At 35.8% G+C, this 27,999-nt stretch overlaps 1 protein-coding gene across 50 annotated transcripts; it reads right to left on the bottom strand.

The window, feature by feature from the left end:
- Nucleotides 1-49: 49 nt before the first annotated feature.
- On the bottom strand, nt 50-26,776 carry LOC127069871 (uncharacterized). Of its 50 annotated transcripts, none has more exons than XM_051007465.1 (9): nt 21,861-26,776; nt 14,426-14,703; nt 13,002-14,141; nt 10,482-10,921; nt 10,077-10,279; nt 9,358-9,967; nt 8,488-9,171; nt 8,242-8,301; nt 50-8,055 (listed from the first exon to the last, which is right to left on the bottom strand). In XM_051007465.1, exons 1-9 carry the CDS (start codon nt 25,098-25,100, stop codon nt 1,292-1,294), a joined length of 13,419 nt encoding a protein of 4,472 aa, XP_050863422.1. In that variant the 5' UTR covers nt 25,101-26,776; the 3' UTR covers nt 50-1,291. The 50 variants fall into 50 exon arrangements, with proteins under 50 accessions (XP_050863422.1, XP_050863426.1, XP_050863431.1 ...); XM_051007469.1 differs by having other exon boundaries at nt 8,674-9,171; XM_051007474.1 differs by having other exon boundaries at nt 50-7,869; nt 8,674-9,171.
- Between the last annotated feature and the right edge of the window lie 1,223 nt (nt 26,777-27,999).

Genomic DNA, 27,999 nt, shown 5'->3' with positions numbered 1-27,999 from the left:
GAGAGAGAAAAGGAAAAGGAAAGAAAAGGAAAAAATAAATAATCGTATATGCGGATACATATAATAATATATAATTCAAACAAATAATTTCATTAACAAATAAACGAAAGAGAAAAAAAAGAAAAGACATTTAGTTGTATAATATTAAAAAAATAAATGGGGGGAAAAGAAAAGGGATAAGAAAAAGGAAAAGAAAAAGAAAAAGAAAAAGAAAAAGAAAAAGAAAAAAAGAGGATCGTATGCATGAATATTAATAACATATGTATAATTAAAAAAATAATAATTTGTGATCGTCGAATAAACGAAACAAATAAGAAACAAAAAAATTAGGATTCAAAAAAAAGTAGAATACACGTGTATTATATATTTATATAAAATAGAAAAAAAATATATATATAAAATGGACGGTGTATATATACATATATTATATATATATATGTGTGTATGTGTGTGTGTGTGTGTGTGTGTGTGTGTGTAAAAAAAAAGAAATAAAAAAAGGAAATTAATAAACGTAGTACACATACGTACACGTCCATATTAGACTAATCTATGTATTTATCGGACGAGATCTAACTTCACGTTAGAATCGAACCTTATCACGGGTTATTGATTAAGCTCTAATTATTGCTTCGTAATACACGTTGGTTTAACTATGAAACTAAACGTCATCATATATGTCTATAATATATGTATGCATATCTTTCTCTATTTTCCTCATCAGCTCAACCAAATGGACAACTTTGATTAATCAATCAAATAATCTCGTAAATTTTTCGAATCTCTCTCTCTCTCTCTTTTTTCTTTTTTCTTTACTCCTACACATCGTCTCACTCGAATAATAATAAATATGTTATGTATAACATAGAAAATGTAACAGCAAAAATTTATCACAATATATTGTTCTCTCTCTCTCTCTCTCTCTCTCCTTTGCATAATCCCATCTCCTTTTTTATAGGATCGTTAAACAATCCATTAACAAATATGTCATGGAATAACTCGAGAGCTCGCTCGAATAGATTTCACAAAAAATTTCGTTGATCAATTTCATTGGAAAAGATTTTCCTTACAACTCCCATCCCTTTCCCCAACACACATACACGCACGTACACACACACAAACGCGCGGATACACACATACATACATAATACATACATATATATATATATGCATGTATCGTATCTTAAATTTAATAAAAAAGAAGAAAGAAAAATTTGACGGAGAAAAAAAAAGAAAACAAAAAAAAAAAAAAAAGAGAAAGAATGAAAATTCGAAAAAGATCCGATCCAATAATTTAATTCGAAACAAGTGGCATGTAAAATTTATGTTTGGGAGTGTCCCTGGTATGTTTGAAGGGGGTTTGTTTCGATTCGATCAGGGATGCTGGACATGGACCTTTGTGTTTAGGTGCGTATTCCTTTTTATACATGCTGGACGTCACAACATTGCCGTCGCCCAATTTAATGTGCGATACGTTCGATTGCTTTTGTACTCTTTCGATTTTTTGAGTATTGACAAAATTCCCATAAGTTTTGGCCTCGCTATGGGAATAAAATTTGCCACCGACGGTCAAATTGTCCTGCCTGATGATTCGCTGTGGTCTTTCGTAAGTCGAGGATGCCCAAAGATTGGCTTCCTTGTTATTACGGTGTAACGAGGTCAAGCTACGTCTGTCGCTGCTCTGACTCGAATTGCTTATGTATTGTCCACTTTCAGCGAGATTGGAGAGACTCTTTTTCTGATCAGCTGCCGTAGAGGATATCGTATGTAATGCTTCAGTAGACGTCGTCATGCCACTGCGACGATGAAGAACGGAATTGGTTACATCGGCCGACGACGACGAAATGATATTTTTTCTGTGATGAGACGTCTTTGTATAGGCCGACTGTTCTTGGGATCCATCGTTCACGATCGAGGATCCAGATATTGCTTGTTTGAATTCCGTGCTATTAGCTTGGTTACCGTTGTATCTCGCTTGGCTAGATATGGTATGTTGATCGTAATGTTGTTTGGAATGTCTACTGGCACTTGTCTGACGTTTCTCCATATGCATGGAATTTACATAGTCGCGTTTACTGCTCTCCTGAAGCTGTCTGTGTGTATCTTGAATCTGTTTGTTGTCCTTTACGAGCTGGCCTTGACGAGATTGATGATCTACAGATTTATCTTCTAACGTACGGCGATTTTGTGATCTAGAGTGTTGTTCGCTGGAATAGATTCTCTGTTGATGTTCGTTCAAGTGTTGTTGTTGTTGCTGTTGATGAAGAAGATGATGTTGATGATGATGTTGTTCGTTGTTGATTGCTTGGACGTTGCGACGGTCGATAATAGTCTGTTGATGTACAGTATGAGCCGAAGAGACACGTTGATCCGATTGCGCTGAAGTCGTAGTCCTTTTCACTTCGGAAATACTCCTTCTGGTATCCGACTCGAGATTGCTGATCTGTGCGGCAACTTCTTTACCAGTCCGTTTGGTATAAGTGTTGTAATTCCTCTGATTGGTCGTTGTCATGACGCTAGTGTCATCACCTAAATTGATCGACGATTCCATGTGACGTCTTCGACTTATTTGTTTATCACCAGCTGACAAATCCTTCTTTATAGGTGTGAACGTGTCCTTGCTGGTTGTCTTTGTCTCCATACTATCAGTACTGACCTTGAGATTATCTTCATGACGTTTGACTTCAGCTCGTTCGCCACGTACCGCGGTATAAGTCGATTTTTGCATGGTGGTACCCTGGAAATCACCTGACAGCTTCAAATTATCTTCTCTCTTGATAACCTCGCTTCTCTCACCACGTTTCACTGTGTAATCATCACGTGGACGACCTATAAAATCACCTTCCGTCTTCAGATTATCTACATGACGAATGGGCGAACGTCTCTCACCCGGTTTTATCTTTTCCGGTATCCTACGTTCGAAGTCACCTTCTGGTTTCAGATTGTCAGGGTGTTTGATAGGTGATCTTCGTTCGGCTGGACCCAACTGACTCTTCTGGGGTCTATCGAAGTCCCCTTCGGGACGTAAATTATCCAACTGTCTTTTAACAGACACTCGGTCGCCAGCAACGTAGGTGTAATCGTCCTTTCTTCGAACGTCTATAAATTCACCTTCCATTCTTAAATGATCCTCTCTTTTCCTTATATCTACTCGTTCGACCTTGGTGATCTTTTTGTAATCGTCTCTAGATCGTCGGACATCTATATCGCCTTCCATACGTAAATGATCTTCGTGACGACGTACTTCCACTCTTTCACCATTTGTATACTTGTAATCTTCTTTCGAAGTTGGCATTATCTGCATTTCACCTTCAGGTTTAAGATTATCCTGTGGCTTTTTGATCGGTGAACGTTCAGCTTTCTGAGGACTATAATCATCCTTCGGGACGATATAAAACTCTCCTTCGACGTGCAAATTGTCTTCGTGTCGAATCGGATCACGTTTCTCAGCTGGTTCGACTTTCTTCGGCGAACGTTTAGTAAATTCACCTTCTGGACGAAGATTGTCCTTTGGTTTCTTAACATCAGCTCGATCGCCACGACCTGGTATCTCTTTTTTAGGTCTACCGATGAAATCACCTTCTGGATGAAGATTATCAGGGTGCTTGATCGGTGTCCTTCGTTCGGCAGGCCCAACTATTGTCTTCTCGGGTCTATCAAACTCACCTTCCGGTTTCAGATTATCTTTGGGCTTCTTGATAATCGCTCTGTCACCTTTGCCAGGCGTTGACTCTTTCGGTCTTTGAACAAAATCACCTTCAGGTTTCAAGTTGTCCGGGTGTTTGATCGGTGTCCTTCTCTCTGCTGGACCTACTGGTTTCTTTTCGGGACGTTCGAAGTCACCTTCTGGACGAAGATTGTCTTCGTGTCTGATTATTTCGCTTCGTTCGCCACGCGTTACTTTGTAATCGTCACGTCTTCGAATATCAACAAATTCACCTTCCACTTTGAGATTATCTTCTCTACGAATGACATCTGTCCGTTCAATTCTGGACGTTGTAGTGTAATCGTCTCTTGATCTATGTACGTGAATATCACCCTCCATCTTCAAATTATCACGATGAATTACGATCTCAGTCTTTTCTGGTTTGCCAGGTTTGTAATCGTCTTTTGGTTTGCCAACAAATTCACCTTCGGGTTTGAGATTGTCCTTTGGTTTCTTTTGGACAGGACGTTCAGCACGTTTCGGTGTGAAATCATCTTTAGGTCTACCAACAAATTCACCTTCGGGATGAAGATTATCCTCGTGTTTGATCGGTGATCGTCTTTCAGCTGGTCCAACAGAGATTTTCTCTGGTCTCTCGAATGTTCCTTCGGGACGAAGATTATCTTTAGGTCTCGTGACATCAGCTCTTTCACCTTTCCCGGGTGTTTTCTCTTTCGGACGACCTACAAATTCACCTTCTGGATGAAGATTATCAGGACGTTTGATAGGCGTTCTTCTCTCAGCTGGTCCAACTGTTGTCTTCTCTGGTCTATCAAATTCACCTTCTGGTTTCAAATTGTCTTTAGGTTTCTTGATAGCTGCTCGATCACCTTTGCCAGGTGTCACTTCTTTAGGTCTCTGAACAAACTCACCTTCGGGCTTCAAATTGTCCGCGTGTTTTATCGGTGTTCTTCTTTCAGCTGGGCCAACAGGCTTTTTCTCTGGCCTTTCAAAGTCTCCTTCCGGCTTTAGATTGTCTTTAGGTTTCTTTACGTCAGCTCGTTCACCTTTCTTAGGTACCTGTTCTTTTGGACGACCAATAAATTCACCTTCAGGCTTCAGATTGTCATCGTGTTTGATAGGCGATCTACGTTCTGCTGGTCCAACCGGTGCTTTTTCAGGCCTCTCAAATTCACCTTCCGGTTTCAAGTTATCTTCCGGTTTTTTAATTTCTGGTCTGGTCACTTTCTTTGGTGAATAATCATCCTTGGGCCGACCTTCGAAAAGACCTTCAGATTTGAGATTATCTTCGTGCCTGACGATATCTACTCGTTCACCTCTGACGACTTTGAAATCATCTCTGGTTCTAATATCAGTGAATTCACCTTCCATTCTTAAATTGTCCTGGTACTTGACGACTTCGGCACGTTCACGTATGATGAAATCTGTATATTCGTCACGTGATCTATAAGTCTCGATATCACCTTCCATTCGCAGATTATCAGTACGTTTGATAACGTCCATGCGTTCACCACGAGTTGTTACGTAATCATCTTTAGGACGACCCTCGAATGGACCTTCTGGTTTGAGATGATCTTCGGGTTTCTTAACATCGGCACGTTCACCCTTGGTAGGTCTAAAATCATCTTTAGGTCTACCTATGAAGTCTCCTTCGGGTTTGAGATTATCAGGATGTTTTATAGGTGAACGTTTCTCGGCAGGTTTAGCCGGAGACTTAACAGGTCTATCGAATTCACCTTCTGGATGTAAGTTATCTTTTGGTTTCTTAACGTCAACTCTTTCACCACGTTTTGGTGCTTCTTCTTTAGGTCTACCTAAAAATTCACCTTCCGGCTTCAAATTATCCGGATGTTTGATAGGAGTCCTCTTTTCAGCGGGTCCAAACTTCTTTGTCTGAGGTCTATCAAATTCACCTTCAGGTTTGAGATTATCTTTGGGTTTTTTAATTTCTGGCCTTTCAGCTGGCTGATACTCTTCATGTTCAGGACGTTCAAAATCACCTTCAGATCTCAGATTGTCTTTAGGTCTTTTAACTTCAGCTCTGTCACCTTTCTTCGGTGCCTCTTCTTTAGGCCTTGACATAAATTCACCTTCAGGTTTGAGATTATCTGGATGTTTGATAGGTGATCTTCTTTCGCTAGGACCCATTGGGATTTTTTCTGGTCTCTCGAAATCACCTTCGGGATATAAGTTATCCTTGGGTTTTTTGACATCAGCTCTTTCGCCACGTTTAGGTGTTTCTTCTTTTGGACGGCCTATAAATTCTCCTTCCGGTTTCAAATTGTCTTCCGGTCTTTTTATTTCCGGACGTTCAGCTTTTTTCGGCGAATAATCATCCTTGGGATAACCTTCGAAGGGACCTTCGGATTTGAGGTTATCAGGATGACGTACGATGTCAGCTCGATCACCTTTGACAACTTTGAAATCGTCTCTGGTTCTGATATCAGTGAATTTGCCTTCCATTCTTAAATTATCCTGATACTTGACAACTTCGGTACGTTCACGTACGATGAAATCAGTGTATTCGTCACGTGATCTATAAGTTTCGATATCACCTTCCATTCGCAGGTTATCAGTACGTCTGACAATATCCATGCGTTCACCACGAGTTGTAACGTAATCATCTTTAGGACGACCTTCGAATGGACCTTCAGGTCTAAGATGATCTTCTGGTTTCTTAATATCGGCGCGTTCACCTTTGGTAGGTTTAAAGTCATCCTTAGGTCTACCAATGAAGTCACCTTCGGGTTTGAGATTGTCTGGATGTTTGATCGGTGAACGACGTTCAGCTGGCCCTACTGGAGATTTTTCTGGTCTATCGAAATCACCTTCTGGTCGGAGATTGTCCTCCGGACGTTTTACTTCTGGTCGTTCTGCTCGTTTTGGTGAATAGTCATCTTTGGGACGACCTTCGAATGGACCTTCCGGTCTTAAATTATCCTCTGGACGTCTGACATCAGCCCTCTCACCTTTGGTAGGCATGTAATCATCTTTGGGACGACCCTCGAATAGTCCTTCTGGATATAAATTGTCTTCTGGACGTATTACATGAGGTCTTTCTGCACGTTTAGGTGAATAATCATCTTTAGGACGACCTTCGTACGGACCTTCAGGTCTGAGATGATCTTGAGGTTTCTTAACATCAGCACGTTCACCTTTGGTAGGTCTAAAATCATCTTTAGGTCTACCAATGAAGTCACCTTCAGTTTTCAAATTGTCTGGGTGTTTGATCGGTGAACGACGTTCAGCTGGCCCTACTGGAGATTTTATTGGCCTATCGAAATCACCTTCTGGTCGGAGATTATCCTCCGGACGCTTTACTTCTGGTCGTTCTGCTCGTTTTGGTGAATAGTCATCTTTGGGACGACCTTCGAATGGACCTTCCGGTTTTAAATTATCCTCTGGACGTTTGACATCAGCTCTCTCACCTCTGGTAGGCATGTAATCATCTTTGGGACGACCCTCGAATAGTCCTTCTGGATATAAATTGTCTTCTGGACGTATTACATGAGGTCTTTCTGCACGTTTCGGGGAATAATCATCCTTAGGACGACCTTCGAATGGTCCTTCTGGTCTCAAATTATCCTCAGGTCTCTTAACATCTGCCCTTTCACCTCGAGTTGGTCTGTAATCATCCCTAGGCTTCCCTTCGAATACACCCTCTGGTCTCAAATTATCTTCTGGACGTTTCACGTCTGGTCTTTCCGCACGTTTTGGTGAATAGTCATCTTTGGGACGACCTTCAAATGGCCCTTCTGGTCGCAAGTTATCTTCTGGTCGTTTAACATCAGCTCTCTCTCCTCTTGTTGGCATGTAATCATCTTTCGGACGACCTTCAAATGGACCTTCTGGTCTTAAATTGTCTTCTGGACGTATTACATGAGGCCTCTCTGCACGTTTCGGGGAATAATCATCTTTGGGACGACCTTCGAATGGTCCTTCTGGTCTCAAATTATCTTCAGGTCGCTTAACATCGGCCCTTTCGCCACGAGTTGGTTTGTAATCATCTCTTGGTCTACCTTCAAATGGACCTTCAGGACGCAAATTATCTTCTGGTCGTTTAACATCAGCTCTCTCTCCTCTTGTTGGCATGTAATCATCTTTCGGACGACCTTCAAATGGACCTTCTGGTCTTAAATTGTCTTCTGGACGTATTACATGAGGTCTTTCTGCACGTTTCGGGGAATAATCATCTTTGGGACGACCTTCGAATGGTCCTTCTGGTCGCAAATTATCTTCAGGCCGTTTAACGTCAGCTCTTTCTCCTCGAGTTGGTTTATAATCATCTCTTGGTCTTCCTTCAAACAAACCTTCTGGTCTCAAATTATCTTCAGGACGTTTAACTTCTGGTCTGTCTGCACGTTTTGGACTGTAATCATCTTTAGGTCGGCCTTCGAACGGTCCTTCTGGTCTCAAATTGTCCTCTGGTCGCTTAACGTCAGCTCTTTCTCCTCGAGTTGGTTTGTAATCATCCCTAGGTCTTCCCTCGAATATACCCTCCGGTCTTAAATTATCTTCAGGACGTTTAACTTCTGGTCTGTCCGCACGTTTTGGACTGTAATCATCTTTAGGTCGACCCTCGAACGGTCCTTCTGGTCTCAAATTGTCCTCTGGTCGCTTAACGTCAGCTCTTTCACCTCGAGTTGGTTTATAATCATCTCTTGGTCTTCCTTCAAATAAACCCTCTGGTCTCAAATTATCTTCAGGACGTTTAACTTCTGGTCTGTCCGCACGTTTTGGACCGTAATCATCTTTAGGTCGTCCCTCGAATGGTCCTTCTGGTCTCAAATTGTCCTCTGGTCGCTTAACGTCAGCTCTTTCACCCCAAGTTGGTTTATAATCATCTCTTGGTCTTCCCTCGAATATACCCTCCGGTCTTAAATTATCTTCAGGACGTTTAACTTCTGGTCTGTCCGCACGTTTTGGACTGTAATCATCTTTAGGTCGACCCTCGAACGGTCCTTCTGGTCTCAAATTGTCCTCTGGCCTCTTAACGTCAGCTCTTTCACCTCGAGTTGGTTTATAATCATCTCTTGGTCTTCCTTCAAAGACACCTTCTGGTCTCAAATTATCTTCAGGACGTTTAACTTCTGGTCTGTCCGCACGTTTTGGACTGTAATCATCTTTAGGTCGACCCTCGAACGGTCCTTCTGGTCTCAAATTGTCCTCTGGCCTCTTAACGTCAGCTCTTTCACCTCGAGTTGGTTTATAATCATCTCTTGGTCTTCCTTCAAACACACCTTCTGGTCTCAAATTATCTTCAGGACGTTTAACTTCTGGTCTGTCCGCACGTTTTGGACTATAATCATCTTTAGGTCGACCCTCGAACGGTCCTTCTGGTCTCAAATTGTCCTCTGGTCGCTTAACGTCGGCTCTTTCACCCCGAGTTGGTTTATAATCATCTCTTGGTCTTCCTTCAAACACACCTTCTGGTCTCAAATTATCTTCAGGACGTTTAACTTCTGGTCTGTCCGCACGTTTTGGACTGTAATCATCTTTAGGTCGGCCTTCGAACGGTCCTTCTGGTCTCAAATTGTCCTCTGGTCGCTTAACGTCAGCTCTTTCTCCTCGAGTTGGTTTGTAATCATCCCTAGGCCTTCCCTCGAATATACCCTCCGGTCTTAAATTATCTTCAGGACGTTTAACTTCTGGTCTGTCCGCACGTTTTGGACTGTAATCATCTTTAGGTCGACCCTCGAACGGTCCTTCTGGTCTCAAATTGTCCTCTGGCCTCTTAACGTCAGCTCTTTCACCTCGAGTTGGTTTATAATCATCTCTTGGTCTTCCTTCAAACACACCTTCTGGTCTCAAATTATCTTCAGGACGTTTAACTTCTGGTCTGTCCGCACGTTTTGGACTGTAATCATCTTTAGGTCGTCCCTCGAATGGTCCTTCTGGTCTCAAATTGTCCTCTGGCCTCTTAACGTCAGCTCTTTCACCCCAAGTTGGTTTATAATCATCTCTTGGTCTTCCTTCAAATGGTCCTTCTGGTCTCAAGTTATCCTTAGGTCTTTTCTGCTCAGGTCTATGCGTTATCGCCGGCACGATGTAATCATCTTTTACATGTGATGTCCATTCGAACGGTCCTTCCGATCTTAAATTATCGTCACGTCTCAGAATCGTAGTACTAATGTAATCAACTTCATCGAATGTTTTATATTCTTCCTGTGTAGTAGTCGTACTCTCAACAACATCAGTCTTGCTGTAAAATCTGTCATCTTCTTCTGTATAAATTGGACGACGTCTTGGCTCACGTTCAACGACATCATACTTATGGAAATCCTCTTTCAAATGGGAGGTTCCCTGTTCGTTAAATAAAAGAAAAAAAAACCCCATAAAAAAAAATTATTCTCAATTCATGAGAAATTTGGTTTATAAAATATTTATACATAATAATTATCACATAATTTACCGTGAATTCACCCTCTCCTACGGTGAGGTTATCCGTACGTTTAATAATCTCCGCACGTTGGATGCTACGATGATCAATATATTCTGATCTCGTTGTTGTTTCATCAATGAATTCACCTTCAACCTTAGTATATGTATTTCGACGTACTGGGCTTGGCCGTTCGCCGGGTACCCCGGTGAACACCAGCTCTGTTGTTGTCACACCTATACAAAATTAGTATATTTATAATAAAACTCATACTTCATATAAAATAAAATAGTTAGAATGTTATTTAATTTGTTTTCATTAATTACTAATATTGACTTATACGATTCGACGAGTGAACGAATGAATCTTTTTTAAAGACTATTACAAACAAAAATTTAATAATAATAATTTTGTTATTAATAATAATTAAAAACCTACTTTCAAAATCGCCTTCAGGTCTGAGATTGTCTTTTGGTTTAACAACTGGAACACGTTCGCCATATTTAGGAGCTTCCTCATGTGGCCTTCCAATAAATTCACCTTCTGGTTTAAGATTGTCCTGTGGCTTTCTGGTTGGTGCCCTTTCACCTCGGGTTGGTGCTTCTATCTTTGGCCTTCCAATAAACTCACCCTCAGGTTTCAGATGGTCTTGTGGTTTTCTTACAGGTGCTCTCTCGCCATAAGTGGCCACGTAATCGCTACGTCTCTCTCCTACAAATTCACCCTCCATGTGTAAATGATCTTCATGGTGGTATCTGTGCTGTCTCTCCACGTGTTTCTCATCAAATTCTTCACGATATGAACTGACTGTGTATACTGGCTCATCGCGTGAAATATCTAAATGATCTTCGGGGAGATTATGCGGACAACGATGTCGTCTGTTAAGAAGAATAAAAAAAAATTCGATTAGTTCGAGAATAATTTAGTATTGATATTAAACGATTAGAAAATATTTGTTGCAATCAATAAATATTAGGATCCGAATTACATTCGGAGTTTTACGTCTGACTATTTAAATATTAATTTTAGAAAAATTTTAGAAAAAATAGAATTTAATAAAAAAAAATAAATTTAAAAAAATTTTTTTTAAAGTAATATGTAGTATATATATATATATATATATATATATATATATATATATGATTTATTTATGTTTAATTAATAGTTGTTATTTTTTAGACGATAATACGAAGAATCAGATACAATTCGAGAGAAAAGATTTCGTAATAGCCAACGCCCCATGTCCATGGATCCTTATTTGAAAGGCTTTGAAGGAAAGATCGAGAAGGATGACCTTGTATGGTGAAAAAAAAAGACCATGATCACATGCATGCCAATTTTGAATGCAAATGTGTGATCACGTATGGACCGTTTTCAAGGCTTTCATTCGACATACACTTTCGTGTAATATAAAAATGAAAAAAAAGTGAAAAAAGAAGAGATAAAAAAACAAATAATTTTTTAATAACGTAACCATGAACAAATAATAATCAAGATCTATCTCTAATATAATTAATAAAATCAACTCAAGGTTTAAACGATTCTATTAATAAAATTGATGAATAATTTATAACTCCTACACAAAATAAAAAAGAAATGATCTTAATAGAAAAAAGAAAAAAAATATATTCGACGCAAAGACAATTATCTAACACCCGATAAAATTTATACATATTTACGATCTATAAATCCAATATGTATCAAAATTATAAAATGTTTGATAAAATAAAAATAAATATTCATTTTGATTTTTTACAGACGAAGTAGATTTAATGTTGAAAGCTTCAAGACCTTCTGATTTCTAATCATGGACTGATTTAGACGGACAGGTAAGTTAGACGAGAACGTCAATCAAAATGATGAGAACGTTAATGGGTATGCATCGTATAGAAGAACCAAGCCCAAAGCCATAGATCCTTTCCTCTCTCTCTCTCTCTCTCCTCTCTCTCTCTCTCTCTCTCTCTCTCTCTCTCTCTCTCTCTCTCTCTCTCTCTCTCTCTCTCTCTCTCTCTCTCTCTCTCTCTCTCATGTATTTGAAATTGGCTTAAAGTTCTATCTCTATCTTCCTTCAACTATGAAATTCAATACTGGCTTTGAGGCATACTCTCTCCTTAATCTTCACACTAAAATTGTGATATCTTTCAAAGTTCCCGCTAAAATCTGATCAAAAATATCGATCGAATAAATAAAATCGTTTTGATTTATTATTGACATTATATAGTTAAAAAAAAAATTAGAATATACAAATGAAAAGATATTGAAAAATTTTATGGAATTTATCATTTTGTGATGATCAAACGACCGTTTCGATCATTATGGATCATTTCGATCAACATCCATCTCTGTCTCTGTTCGCGTTTTAAAGGATACGATACGCGTCGTCTTACTTGAATACAAGACTGGTAAGAGCCTTGAATAAGAAATGTATAACGAAAGGTGATCGGAAAGAAACAAGTTGCCTTAAAAGGGTTGCGTCTGGTGTCCTACTTTTTCCATCAAAAGACTTATACGTTGTTAATATGAAAGTAGGACAGAAGATTTATATCACTCAATCTGATCCTGCGTGTCCTTTTATTATAACAATCGAATTATCTTTGGGTGGCCGAAAGTTATTTCTTGTTTTTTTAATTTCAAAGTGAAACATCCTACATCGAAATGAAAGTAATAACAAATTGTTTTGCTGATGATAATAATAAAAAAAAAAAAATTAGAAAAATAATCGCTAGAAATTCTGCTAGCTTTCTATTTCGTCAATGTTGAATTTTGACCTAATTACTTCATTATACGATAAATAAACAATTTCGCGAAGAAAATTTATCATGCAAATTAATGAATATTGAAAAAGATCGAATAAACAAATGCTATTTGTTATTCGAATATATATATATATATAATAATTTATAATTTGTTAAATTATACATATATAAATATAATATATAAAAAAGTAAAAAAACTTACCCACAAGTACAGAGTTCACAGATGCACTGTTCCTTTAATGGTATACGCGAAAGAATTTCTGATGGTGTTGGGGTTATTTCTGATTCAGCAAGAGAATCCGGTGATTGATCACCACGTCTATGTTTTCCTAGTTTTTCGTCCGGACGATCGAATTTTCCTATAATTGATTTTTCATCAGATTGACTGGGTTTGCCTGCAGCCGGTCTTTCATCGGGATAACTGGGTTTATCTTCAATTGATATATCATCAGGTTCATCAAAATGACTGAATTTGTCTGTAACTGGTCGACTGGGTTTTCCTGCAGCTGGTCTATGCTCTGGACGAATGGGTTTGCTTTCAGGTGATCTTTCATCAGGTTCATCAAAATAACTGGGTTTTTCTATAGTTGATCTTTCATCAGGACGACTGGGTTTGATTACAGTTGATTTTTCATCGGGACGACTAGGTTTCCCTGCAGCTGGCCTTTCATAAGTTTCATCAGGACGACTGGGTTTGATTACAGTTGATTTTTCATCGGGACGACTAGGTTTCCCTGCAGCTGGCCTTTCATAAGTTTCATCAGGACGACTGGGTTTGATTACAGTTGATTTTTCATCGGGACGACTAGGTTTCCCTGCAGCTGGCCTTTCATAAATTTCATCAGGACGACTGGGTTTGATTACAGTTGATTTTTCATCGGGACGACTAGGTTTCCCTGCAGCTGGCCTTTCATAAGTTTCATCAGGACGACTGGGTTTGATTACAGTTGATTTTTCATCGGGACGACTGGGTTTCCCTGCAGCTGGCCTTTCATAAGTTTCATCAGGACGACTGGGTTTGATTACAGTTGATTTTTCGTCGGGACGACTGGGTTTCCCTGCAGCTGGCCTTTCATAAGTTTCATCAGGACGACTGGGTTTGATTACAGTTGATTTTTCATCGGGACGACTGGGTTTCCCTGCAGCTGGTCTATCCTCTGGACGACTGGATTTGCCTTCAATCGGTTTATCTTCGTCTGGACGAATCAACAATTTTCCAACTTTTCCAATCTTCTCTGGACTTGGCGATCTTTCTTCCGGTCTGCTTGGTTTCCCAGCTGCTGGTATTGGTTGCTGCTTTCTCGTTGGTGAGACGTAATCTCGTGGTTTTTCGCTGGTTGGCCTAATGTATCGATACAATTATGATGTAATATAATTGATGAGATTTGATATATTTTTTTAGATATCCAATTTATAAAATATTTTCGTTTTCTTATAGATTTATGGAATGTTTTTTTTTTTCTATCTTCGTGTACGAAATTACAATTTTTATTTTCTTTTTATTTTTCATTTAGATTTTTTGTTTGTTACCTTCTTCGTTTACAAACTGATTTTTTTCTTTTTCTTTTTTTTTTTTGCAAATATGAAATTTGTACTATGTATATATTTAATAGATATGTAACTTACTTTTTGAAATCATCTGTAGGAGTTTTTTCTGGTTGCTGAGGACGAGATGGTTTTCCAGCAGCTGGAATCGATTTCGTTCGATCGTCTTCCCTAATTCCTGGTATTCCTTGAGGATAACCAAGTCTTTCTGGGGATGTTTTTCTCGGTGAATCGGTCGTTGATTTAGGAGTTGAGCTGGTGATCTTCTCGAACTGAGTATCGTCGACGACATCTCGAGCTACCATACTAGTCACCTGCTCTGTGTCGATAAATTCTTTCGTTGATTTTGTGACATCTCTCTGTAAAACAATTACGAATAGTAGAAGACAATTTTACGGGTTATCTCTGAATAAAATATTCAATTATATATATGAGGTTAGTCATTAAATTATTATAATTACAGTAATATTTAAGTTCAGGAAAGAAAAAGAAAAATTTGTTCAACATAAATCTTGATTCTATAATATTTAATATTCGTTATTATATAAAATATTTAAAGGAAGAAAAATATTGAATTTTTATTGAAACAAATTATGTTCTTCTTTAGTTATTCAATCATTAAATAAGATAAAATATTAATTAAATGAAAGCTGACATTAGAAGACAGTTTTACCATTTGTCTCTTTCTTTTAACATCGAACGTGTTATGAATGATGCAATGAACACGTAGTTCAGCCTTATACGTATCAATCGATTATTATATTGTCTTGTCAACGAACTCAAGACCGTTAGCTAGTTCATTCCCCTCAAAGACAATTAAAATGGACTTTGCTAATCGAAATTATTATCGTCACGCTAATTACATTCGCTTTCGCGAGTTGCTTACTAAACTGATAAGTAAAACGTGCATTACTTTGTATCATACAATTTTTTTCTAATGTAATGAAAGGTAAAGTTATTTAATTATTTAACATAATTGTTAACAATATACATATATATCATAAATTTTATATCATAAAATATTAATAACATTAATAATGATATAAAATTTTAACAATATATCATAGTCATTAAAATATTTCAAAAATTCCATTCAATTTGATCGAAGTTAGAATAAGAATCAATCAAAAAAACAAACGAACGAACGACTGTACGAACAAATACGTGTCAATTTAAAACTAACCACTGTATTTTCTCCCATTATATATTTAAAAATCTAATTAACCGATATTTACGAGTTCTACAAAGAGAAAAAAAACAATTCAAATACAAAGTCATAGCAATTTCCATTCGATTAAATCCATACCTGCAATCAAGGAAACCTAATCGATCGATTAGAAGAGATGAAGTAAGCACCATGTTTAACGCACTTCGAGACGTAATTTACAAAGAGAACAAAAAAATATATATATATATATAGCATTAAGAACTATTAACTCAGCATTAACATGAAACTATTACCTTCGTGATAATCGATGAATAAAAAAAAAAGAGAGAGAGAGAGAGAGAGAGAGAGGAAAAAACGTAGCATAAATTTCTAATTTCTCATAAAAACACGTTAATTATACGGCAAGTTAAATATAGATCGAAAGATGTTTAGAATAGTAAGAACGAAAACAAGATTTTAGTTTTACGGGGTTTTTTTTTTTGATCTTTTTTTTTTTATTATTATCGACATGAATTATATTTACTACGTGTAAAAGAGAGAGAGAGAGATGGATAGATAGAGAGAGATTAGAAATGTCACGTGCTACTTTGCTCAAAGTAACATGAGATTTGCTGTGGATAACTTTTTATATGTGCGCACACCTTATAAACGTATCACATAACGTGCTGAGCTAAAACGCTCTCTACCTTTCAGATTCGATTTCATTCTTGTCTTATTTTTTAGTCGTCAAACTGCTTGCTGATAGTTGCTTCAAAAAAAGAAAGAAACAGAAAAAAATAATAAAAATAATAATAATAATTATATACTCGAGTGAAAGCTATAGAAAGGAAGCTTGTTCTAAATATACATATATCCTTTCTATTATTAGTATATATATTATTATTATTATGTAGATAGTAATTTACTCTATAATAATTTTTAATAGAAATAAAAAATAATATATTTCACTATTACTATTACTATTATTATATTACTACACATATATATATATATATATACACACACTCGCACAGGTATATATGTATAATTAATTAAATATGTAATTTCTATAAGAATAATTATTAAAATTTAGGTCATTCTCTTAGATCTTTAAACAAAAGAAAAAAAAGAAAGAAAAAAGAGATGAAAAATAAAAAAGGGATAAAAGAAAAGAGAGAAACGTCGTATATAATTTCACGGTCAGTTCAACGAATTCGTTTTGCTTCGTTAAACGTACTTAACCACCATAACTTTTACTCTAGCAACACAAGAATGATAGTCGAGAGTAGACGATGATAATAATAAGCTAGAAATGGCACGTGTATATGATACTAATACTACGAACTGGTACGTGAATATGCGTGACGTAAGTTGAAACATTCATTTTGACGGGTCCACTTTAAGAACTATTACTATTTCTAATGGTAAAATGTATAGTACGTATTACTTTCATACATGAATTGACCGTTTGATCGATGCCTGGTGCTTACGTTAAAGTGACTTGACCTTTGTTCACTTACTAAGCCAGATATTTAATGAAGAAATTACTCGGTACTGATGTGTGTTCTCCGTATTTAAAATTGGATCACGTAAATCTACGCTCATGTTCTTTACTTGTGTAAGTTTCTTAAGTAAAATAAAATAAAACAAAAAGAAAAAATTCGCAATTAAAAATTAAAGATAGAAAATAAAAGAGAAGACAACAATTTGATCGAATTCTTAATAACATCTGATCTCACGCAAAATTCATTTGCTTTATGAAATATTAAAATATTTATAATTTCAATGATATAATTTATACATGTTTATATATATATATATATATATATATATATATAAGTAAAAAATTTTTATGTAAACTTTAATATAATTTTACTGAAAGATATTTCAATCAAATTCGAGATAATGAAATATTTCTTACGTTTACTTCTTTCTCGTTTTTTAATCTTTTCTATATATATATATTTTTTTATAGGATGATTTATACGAAATAAAAATTTATCTCCTTTCGAAAACGTACTCTTTTAAGTTGATATAACGAGGATACATAAGGTGAGACAACTACGAATGTAGCGGATCGTCGAGGAAATACGGGTTATGCGTATATACAAGCGACACAACACACGTCTCGACTTTGCGTGTCAGTAAATAAGTGGAGCGTGTAGCACTTACAGATACTAGTACTGATACTTTACACCAGAGTTTCCCAAACTATTATATGGTCCCATGGAACACAGGTGTCACAATGAAAAATTATGATAATTAATATTACTTCATTAATATCATGGGTCTTCTTTTACGTAATTAAAATTTCAGAATAAATATTAACTTTGTTTTACTTAACACTTACATCTCCCACGTTTGATTTATTTATCATTAACATAAAATACTGTAGTATAAAATAATCAAGGTGTTTCATTAAAATTTCAAAATATTTTAAGTGTTTTATCAAAAGTTTGGGAAACGCTGCTTTATACGTTTTAACAATCAAAAAGCGGTAAGGTGCTACCTACATATACCTATACATATATATATATATATATATATATATATACACACATATATATACACATATATGTAGGTATGTACAGGATGGACCAAAAGTTGTTTCAAGGTGAATCAAAAATCGTTTTAGCTGACAAGAGCTTTTAAAAAAGAAAATGATGCAAGTGATTATAAAAATCAATTTAATTCTTATCGAAACTCCTTCGAAGCTAATTTTTTTAAATGATATGAAAAAGAAAGCTTTTAGACATTGCAATTTCTACTATCTCAAGAGAGAAAACAAAAAGAAACAACAAATAATAAAAAAATAAAAAACAAAATTAACATGAAAGATAGAAAAAAGGAGTAATTGAATTTTTGTGATCGTCTACAAATTTTTTATCGAACGAGAAACTTTTGATTCATCCTGTACATGGTATGTACATAATTAATATGTATGCGTGTATATTTGTATCCCTGTATCTAGCTGATTCTCTCTCTCTCTCTCTCACACACATACACGTTTACAAACGCGAGCTCGCGCGCACGTATCGTCACGTTTATTTCTCGCTTCTTTTCAAACGTTACTTTTGCGTAACTTTATGCGATTCAATTTCTTAAATGGAATTAATGATTCCTTGTTTTCTCTTTTTCTTTTTCTTTTTCTTTTTTTTTTATATATATATAGTTATCTTTACAGAATATTTGTGACTTCGTAAATGTTTATTTATAAGAAAAATTCTTTTCTCGTTTTTTATGTCTTCTTTTCTTATACTTTGAAAGATGCGATTTCTTTTCCTTTAATTCCCGTCAGTTTCGTAAAAAGATGTGAATTTTTAAATTTCTATCTTTCCTCTCTGTTTGTTTCTCTTTTTATTTTATCTTACACCGAACAAAATGGATTATTAACACGTTCTTTTCAAAATTAATGAGAAAGAAAAAAAGAAACAAGCGGAACGTTACCGTGTGATCGTCGTTGATACAATTAGCAAAAGATTCTAATCAATTTCTTTAATCTTTAGACAAATCTAATTGAGATTTATTTTCATCGCACAAGAAAAAAGAAAGAAGAAAAAAGAAGAACAAAAAAAGAGAAACGACTAATAAAATAAATAAATCCGAGAACATCGTTATCATTGTTTTCTAATATCAACGTCTGGTAGAAGTTACTAATCAAATTGCTAATCATGAAATAAATAAAGTAATATTAGAAATGTGTAAGATCTCAGTCTATCTTTCTACTATCTTAAGTAAGCAAGTAAGTACATATTAAATCTGTGCTAACGATCTACGGAAATATCGAATTGCATTTTAAGAATCTAAAGAGAACAAGAGTTTGTTTCATTACTATTATGTACTTGTAAAAGTTAAGAAGAAGAAGAAGAAATAGAAGAAGCTGAAGAAGAAGAAGAAGAAATAGTAAAAGTAAAGGAAGAAATAGAAGAAGCTGAATACGCGACACCTACTACATAAATACATATATTCATGTCGTTATAGATTACGAGTTCCTTTTAAATTACGTAAGTATGGATTTGAAGAGCTCGAACGAGCCACTATTCATTCGTAACTAACTTTATATTCTCTCTCTATCTCTCACTATCTCTATCTCTCTCTATCTATCTATCTATCTATCTATGTATCTATCTCTCTTTTTCTATTTAGTTAGATATATTAAATACATACGAACGTTCGTATATCAAAAGTCCCTAGGTAATTTTTAAAAGGTCGATTATTTTCTTTCAAGATACTTTATACATTTATACGTCATAATTTTGACGAACTAGCATTGTAGTTTTTTTCTGTAATCGAAGATTAGGCTAAAAAGTGTCGACAAAAAATTAATCGATTTTTATAATCACCTAGAAACTTTGAATTGTTGTGAATGTTTTTTTTTTTTTTTCAATATTAGTATAATCAAGAAAATACTATTATTTATTGCACGAGCAAGAATAATATCTAAACGTTTATATATACATTTATATATATAAAATATAGATACGACTTAGAAAAACTAGACAACTATTATCAAGTTAAACAAAATGGTTTCTGTAATATCACGCAAGATGCTAACGGAAACAGGTCGTGCATTAAAAAAGTCCGACCAATATGAACGATGACGTCACTCTGACGAACTCATGACTCCAAAGCATTAGGCACGATCGTTATCGTTCTAAGTACATATGTATATATGCTCGATCTATCGCTTAGATCATCCGAGCAGGTACATATATAGATATGTATATATGTATATATATATACACTACGTGTGCACGTTCAGTCAATTCTGCCGATTTGTCTTTTATAAATCGAGATTTAGATACATATACAATGACCTTGTACTTGAGAGATCATGTGGAATCACGGTCAGAGATAGAGAAAGAGAGAGAGAGAGAGAAATAGAAGCATCTTTTCTAACACGATTGATCGTACAAATAATTATTTTCTGTTTACATCGTTCATTACGTTTTCCTCGATCATTAAACAAAACTTGTAATACAACATTTAATGTTAATTATTATAGAAAAAAGAAAAAGAAAAAAGAGGAATTTTTCGTCGTGAAATTTTCGTCGAGAATATTAATCTCTTCTATTGAAACATTTATTTTAGAATCGTTCGAACACGTTTAATATTTTCTCATCTATTCTAATATTTTATTATAAGTATTAATAAAAATATTTCTAACTTGTATAAAGTCTGACGAAGTTAATGGATAATTATTAGTTACAATTGAAAACGTCTGATCGTTTCTAATCTGTCTTTATCAATTTTTTAAAAGTTTAATCTTTTCTTTGTATCTTCTTCTTTTCTTTTATAGATTCAACCAATTAAATCATTTTGCATTGTTCAACAATAACGAACAATGATCTACGATCTATATGTCATCATTATTTTATATCAAAATAAATAAGACTTTACCTTCGATAATCCTTATCGAAAATTTCAATCTCGATTCCTTTTAAAAGTTCTACATAAAATTCTTATCGTACTATGATCTTATCGTTCGATAAATATTTTAATAACAATTGGATAAAGCTTCTCATACATCACTAAATCTACATTTAACGTTTCCATTAATTTCTACTCTATGGATCATTTCTAAACAAATATCTAACCCATAATATAAAATAAAAATATAAAGATCTATACGTTCGATCATTAAAACAAAATTTTCTAATTTTTACAAAGTGGAACTTCGTTAATTATATAACATACAGAATTAAATAGAACGATTTTGATTAGAATTTGGATTATGTTCCTGACGAGAATATTATGTTTTGCTATTATCGATCTATCGATTTCAACCTAAAGCGTTTCAGCATTTAGATATAATATAATCATTTTCAATGATACAAAAATTTTATCAAAGAATGTTTAAATTCTAACTTCAAAAACATTTACTATCTCTTTCTCTTCCTCTCTCTCATACGCATATATTATTTTTTCTTTCACTTCAACCCACATTCTAATCACCCAAATGACTTTTTAATTGATCAATCAGACAGCTGTTAAATTTTAATGGCGACACACCATAACAATTTTCACGATTACGTCCAATCTGTTCTTTCGGTGTGAACGACACTTGAAATTAATAATAATGACATGAATCCATGGATATAATCCGGATGTACATACGTGTACATATATACAGATGTGTGTGTGTGTATATATATGTAAATCGTATACAAATGTCCAACCTACTCTCTTCGACATTTCAAATACTTATTTTTATCTCAACAACATATGACATCATACTTCTCATTAACACACCTAACTCATATTTTGCGGAAATTGGTGGTCAGGATTACCAACCATATAAGGATAATTAAGAGATCAAAATGGTTGCTTTGCTTTGGTTTTTTTTTTATTATTATTATTATTACTCACCACAATGTCCTTGCGTAAATCCGTGATAAACTCGCTGATGACATGTTCCTCGTGGATATCTCGAACGTCAGACTTGAACATGGTGACATCGGTGACGTCAGTGATGTTTTTAATATCCTTTAAATCTGATTTGAACGTGGTAATATCAGTAACGTCGGTAATGTCCTGGACATTTCTAACATCCTCCACAAAAGTCGAAAACGTTGTTCTTTCGATCGATTTATCGATCATTTCTTGATCAACAGGTGTTCGTGAAATTGGCTTGACATCTACAGGCTTTTTTTGATCGGGAGAAGAGAATAAAGATTTTTCAGTCTCTGTTGGCTTCTTTTTAGACTCCTGAGGTTTTTCATAAACAAACGAACCATCCCAGGTTGAAGCACCAGGCTTTGAAGGTCGAATCGTTCTATCTATTGATTTCTTTTCTGGACTTTTAGCTCTTTTATCTGTATCTTCAAATCCTTCAGATTCTTTGATTAATCTTTTTTCATCAGAAATATCTTGAACTATCTTCGAGGAATCGATAGAATCGATGATCTCACTCGTAGTAGTTCTAACTTTTGTTGAACTGGTTAAATCTTCGGAAATATCTTTCAAAGTAACCGAAGTTCTCGAGTCTAAACTTGATATATTTTTATCGTGAACAAAAGAATCATCGCAAGTTGAGATACCAGATTTCAAAGGTCGAGTCGATCTATCGATCGGACTCTGAGGTCCATTAAGTTCCTTCAGATGTTTCTTATCACTGGTAATATCTTCAATAGTTTTCGATGAGTCAACAATTTCACTCGTTGATGTTCTTACTTCGGTGGAGCTAACAAAGTCTTTACTATCCTTCATGATCATCGAACTTGACGTTTTCCTATCATCCAATTTTTCATAAACGAACGAACCATCCCATGTTGACGAGCCTGGCTTACTAGGTCGATATGTTCTATCTTGAACATGCAATGATTCCTTCGATTTCTCAGTAGTATGTCTTATTCCAGTGTCGGGAGTTTCAGGTCGATCTTCGAACGTAATAGTTCGTTGACTCGACGTCACCGGTTGTTGTCCATCTCGTTGAACGACCGTTTCAACGGAAGTAGTAGAGAAATCAAGGTTGGACGAGTCGCTGTAGTAACTGTCATGACTTTTCGTCTTAACTAGCGTGTCGCTAAATGTCTCCGATGTTCTTCTATCGTGAATATCGAGAGTAACGTCGCTCACGTGTTTCCTAGGCCTGTCCTCCAATGAAATACTAACATTAGTTTCCCCTCGTTTCGATAAATCACTGACCTTCTGTTTCTGTTCGATTCTACTAGATGATCTTTTTACGTCCTCGGGTTTCTCGAAAACAAATGTACCGTCCCAACTGGATGAACCGGGCTTACCAATTAACCTTTGAGGACTCTGATGAACAATAGTTTCCAATGATGAACTGTCCTTAATATCGGTGAAACTCTGTTGACTCGAGGAATGTTCGACTATGTAAGATGTCGTTGAAATGTCAGCTTCGTTTATCGAATGATCCTCACTTACGTCACGAATTACAAACGTCTCGTCAGCTGGTCTTCGTCGAGGATCCAACTTCGGTGATCTTTCGTAAACGAAACTACCGTCCCAGGTCGATTCGCCAGGCTTGTAACTTCGATCCTTTTTAATCGACGACGATCTTGTAACACCTACATTCTCAACGTCTTCCTCGTGAATCGTTTCCGATACCGAACTTACCAATTCGATGTTTTTAGCGTCGCTCGAACTCGCGTATTCGACCACGTAAGAGGTCGACACGAATTCGGACATGTTCGATAGACTTTGTTGCTCATCCGATACATCTTGAACGTCAATTACATCTCGTAATTTGTCGTTTCTTCTAACAACGGTTTTATCGATACCTCGTTTGTTATCTAATTGAACATTTTTATCGGTATCATTGGTTTTCGATAAGAGCTTCGACTGATCCGTATAAATTTGACTTTCCTTCGAACTACTCGTTTTCTCTTCCGAGATAAATCTCGATGTATCGGTCGATCCTTCACGAACATGTACGACGTTAGACGATTCTTTTTCATACGTACCATCTAAACTTTTTTCTTTGTAATCACTTCTTTGCGTCGATTCGATTATATCGTCCTGATTGTTATGCCTAAAAACACTGCTGTCCGACATGTTACCTCTTCTTTTCGTATCGCTAGGTTTCTCATAAACGAAATTACCATCCCAAGCAGAATCACCAAGTTTCTTACGACGAACATCGGCAGTACCGATTAATAATTTCGAACTGTCCTTCGACGTATGCTGAATTATCGAGGACATCTCTCTCATGGTATTCGAACTTTGCTCGTTGGTGATTTCAATGCCTGTCCCGACATCTCTTTCGTTAATCGTTCCACTGTCCAATACGTTGGCAATCATTATATTTTCATTTTTTCTGACGTTATACGGCTTGCTACGTTCCTGCACAAATGTACCGTCCCAAACGTTAGATTGTGCCGATTTATTCGAGGTATCAAGGACGGTACTTTCACCTGCCTCCCTGACATCATCGGTAAATTTAACAACACGTGCCCGTTGTGGTTCGCCCGGTAAAAATTTCGTTTCATTTTCAACGCTTCGACTCTTAGACGACAGTATTTTCCCGTTATCGTCGATCATCTCGGCCGATTCTTTGACCGTTTTGACGTTGCTGATGGTATCCCCGTTCTTCGTTATTTCTTCTTTCGATTCTTGGCTAGCTTGTCTGGTTTCTATCGAACTTGACGAGGACACTTGGATATCACCGTGACGATCCATCGTCTCGTGTATCTCGCTAGTCGAGGAGGACAACATTTCGGATCTTTCGCGTTGACTTTCGGATCTTTGATCTTGTACAAACGTCTTCCCATGTTGTTTAGTCGTAATCTTTTCTGCGTTAATAAAATCCTCACAACTTTTCCCGGTTCTTTCGGTCAAACTTTTCGTTGCCGATTTCGGTGACGTTGTCTCGATCACACGTATGACGTTACCTTTAGAATCCATGATAACCTCGCGACTCGTATTGCTACTTTCAACGATGCTACTCCTGGATTCGCTCTCTACAATTGTTTTTTTTGCTTCTTCGAGAACGCTACTGGAAGACAATACCACTGTCTCAACAACACTCGTAGATGCCTGTATCTCTCCTGTATTATTTCGACTGGATGACGTTATCGTCCTTTCGTCGCCATCTTTTGTCCCACGGACGGTCCCCGTTGAATCTTTCTTACGATGTATAGTCATCCTTACCACTTGGATTTATACGTAATTATGCAAGATCTGATTGGATCTATCGCGATCTTCTATCCTTCGGATATTATGGAAAATAATTTCGAAAACAATCGAGATAATTATCTATAAATAGATCAGTTATCTCCTCCTACGCCTCGCTAACTTCGTAAAGCTCGCTTTATATTTTTATTCTTGTCTCTTTTCTTCTCTTCTTATTTTTGTTTCTTTTTTTTCGATCAACGAAAGACAATTATGTTACTTTTTATCGCACTTGTTTTCACGTTTAATTTGCTTTTATCGCAATACGAATCGTTCAGTTTAATTACTCGAAAGAAACGCTATTGTCGATACCACGAGAATTACATGTAAAAAGACGAAAAAACAAAAAATAGATATAAAAAAGATCTTCTCTGACTTGTTTCTTTATTGTTATATCTCTGTCTCACTGTTTTCTTTCTTTCTTTTTCTCTAGTTGGTCCTCTTCTCTTCTCTACCGTTCTCTTCCTCTTGTTCTCCTTCCTCTCTTTTTCTCTCTCCCTCTCTTTGTTGCTTTCCAAGCTCCGTTCCGCAGGAAGAGGCGTGTGTTTCACTGATGTTCTCTGCTCGATATCGCACGTCGATGTGGCATTGCGGCCAACTCGCGGGCCCTAGTGACCAAACACGATGACTCTCTCCACCTCTCTATCTCATTCTCTCTCTCTCTTTCTTTCTGAACGAGGTCTCTCTTCTCTCTTCTCTCTTCTCTCCTCTCTTTCTCTCTCTCTCTCTCTCTCTCTCTGTTCACTCTTCAGCTTATGGAGAACGCCGATTCCCTACCTTCGAGACTTTACTCGACCTCGGCGTGGGACGTTTCTGTTTCTCTCTTTTTCTCTCTCTTTCTCTCTTTCTCTCTCTCTCTCTCTCTATGTCTTTTTCACGCACTTGTACGTACGTAAACACGTATAAGTCTGTTTATACTGTATGCATAAGATCTTCTATCTTTCTTTCTATTTCTTTCTTTCTCTCTCTCTCTCTCTCTATCTCCTTCTCGTAGTTGAACTAACTTAACTTCTTCTCTCTCTCTCTTTTTCTTTCTTTCTCTCTTTCTATCTTACGTTATGAATGTATTTCCTTACGTAGTAGGAATGATTAGGAGAAGTTATGTATATATTTCTCTTTCTCTCTCTCTCTGTTTCACGTATTTAGGATATGTATATATGTATATATGAATCTGTTTATATAAATTTTTTGTAACACGTATACGTATATATATGTCTTTAGATTTTCATTAGAAAGAAATTAGAAATAGATGAATTTATCTTTCTCTCTCTCTCTCTCTCTTTCTTTCTCTCATATATAAATATTTTGTTCATTCAGTGTCATTCATATATTCATTGTTCATTCGATTTCATGGACATTCGTTCATTGTCAAATATACCTGCACGTGCGTGTGTGTGTCTCTTCTTTTTTTCATAATGTAAACACCTTCATACGAAAACACACACAAACACACGTATCGAGATATTAAAATTCTTTGTAAAACTTTTTTAAACAAATTTAGAAAATAATTTTCTATTTTTCCCACAGCGTGTGATATTTCTTAAAGCGATATTATAAGAACGACAGAAAAGGAGATTCATTTGTGAGGGAGTTAAGCTCGGAGGAACCGGTTCCTCGTGACTACGACGACGAAGACGACGACTACGACTACGACAACGATAACAACGACGACGACGACGACGACGACGATGTAAACCGAGCGATGACGTACACCATCACGAATCTTCTCATTCTCTCCCCCTTCTACCACTTCTTGTGGTATCCTCGTTCTCCATCTCTCGATGGAGTCGCCATCGTTTCTACGTTTTAGTCAGACTGCAAAGATGGAGAGAGGGAAAGAGGAAAGAAGAGATAGCGTGATTGAATTTTTTCGAAATTATTCGAAGATAATGAAATACTCTAGATAATAAGTAAATAGGTCGCAGATTTTTTTCAAATTTTGATCGATGACGATTCACTGACGTCAAAATTTCGTTTAAATGATCGTGAATCATTTTTCGTGACGTCAATCGAAAAAATATTTTCACGATCCTTTTGTCACGTTATATTTCTAATAAGTCTGGTTAATTAATTATGTTATTATCTGGATTTTTTTTTAAGTTAAGTAGCTTTTTTTTTATCGCTACCATCCCGCTCCTCAACTTCACTCCAAAAGAAAAAATTTTTCTTCAGATTTTATCTACGATTTATCGAGTAATTGTTAAGATAATATAGATAACGAGAGAATCGAGATATTCTCGAATTTTGATCGATTACGATCTCACCGACGTTCAACATTATTGAAATAATTTTAACATTGGATTTATTATCTTTTATTATATTTATTACAGATTTTTATCTTGAACAACCTGTTTTTATCTTCCAAAAAGTATGTCTTTAGATTTTGTTCATAATGTAAGGAATTATTTATTATCAGACAAGTTGTTTATTGCGATAATTAAAAATAATAGATGATCTATGATGGATTATATTCGATTTGTATATATCTATATTATTGATTAATTTTAAATATTTGTATTCAATTTCAAAGAATATTTCTTTATTTAAAGAAAAGAAAAGAAAACGTTCATATAATTCTTCACACATACTTTTCACAAATGTATGTATGTATGTATGTATGTATGTATATATATTTCTGATTTTAAACAAAAGGAGAACTTTTATCGTTCACATAAATTTTTCATCATGAGTCACGTGTTGCTAACGAATCGAATTAATTTGCAAATACTCGATTGAATAATAAATAAAACATCAGACACATTTATTGCCGTGAGGTTTGATAGTCACAAACACATATACAGGTATACATTTTTATTTTTTTCTTATTTTCTTATTTTATATATGTATACAAAATCTATTATTAATAAAAATA

The sequence above is a fragment of the Vespula vulgaris genome, chromosome 17 (assembly GCF_905475345.1).
Source record: "Vespula vulgaris chromosome 17, iyVesVulg1.1, whole genome shotgun sequence".
Lineage (NCBI taxonomy): Eukaryota > Metazoa > Arthropoda > Insecta > Hymenoptera > Vespidae > Vespula > Vespula vulgaris.
The sequence above is the reverse complement of the archived record's forward strand: the minus strand, read 5'-3'. Positions and strand labels throughout refer to the sequence as shown.

Bases quoted from the DNA above. Each gene is read 5' to 3' on its own strand.
- LOC127069871 (XM_051007441.1), bottom strand. From the start codon at position 25,100: ATGACTATACATCGTAAGAAAGATTCAACGGGGACCGTCCGTGGGACA. The intron at 10,922-13,001 runs GTAAGTTTTTTT...TCTTCTTAACAG, and splicing joins TGTGAACTCTGTACTTGTGG to ACGACATCGTTGTCCGCATA. The intron at 10,280-10,481 runs GTAGGTTTTTAA...AATTTTGTATAG, and splicing joins ACCTGAAGGCGATTTTGAAA to GTGTGACAACAACAGAGCTG.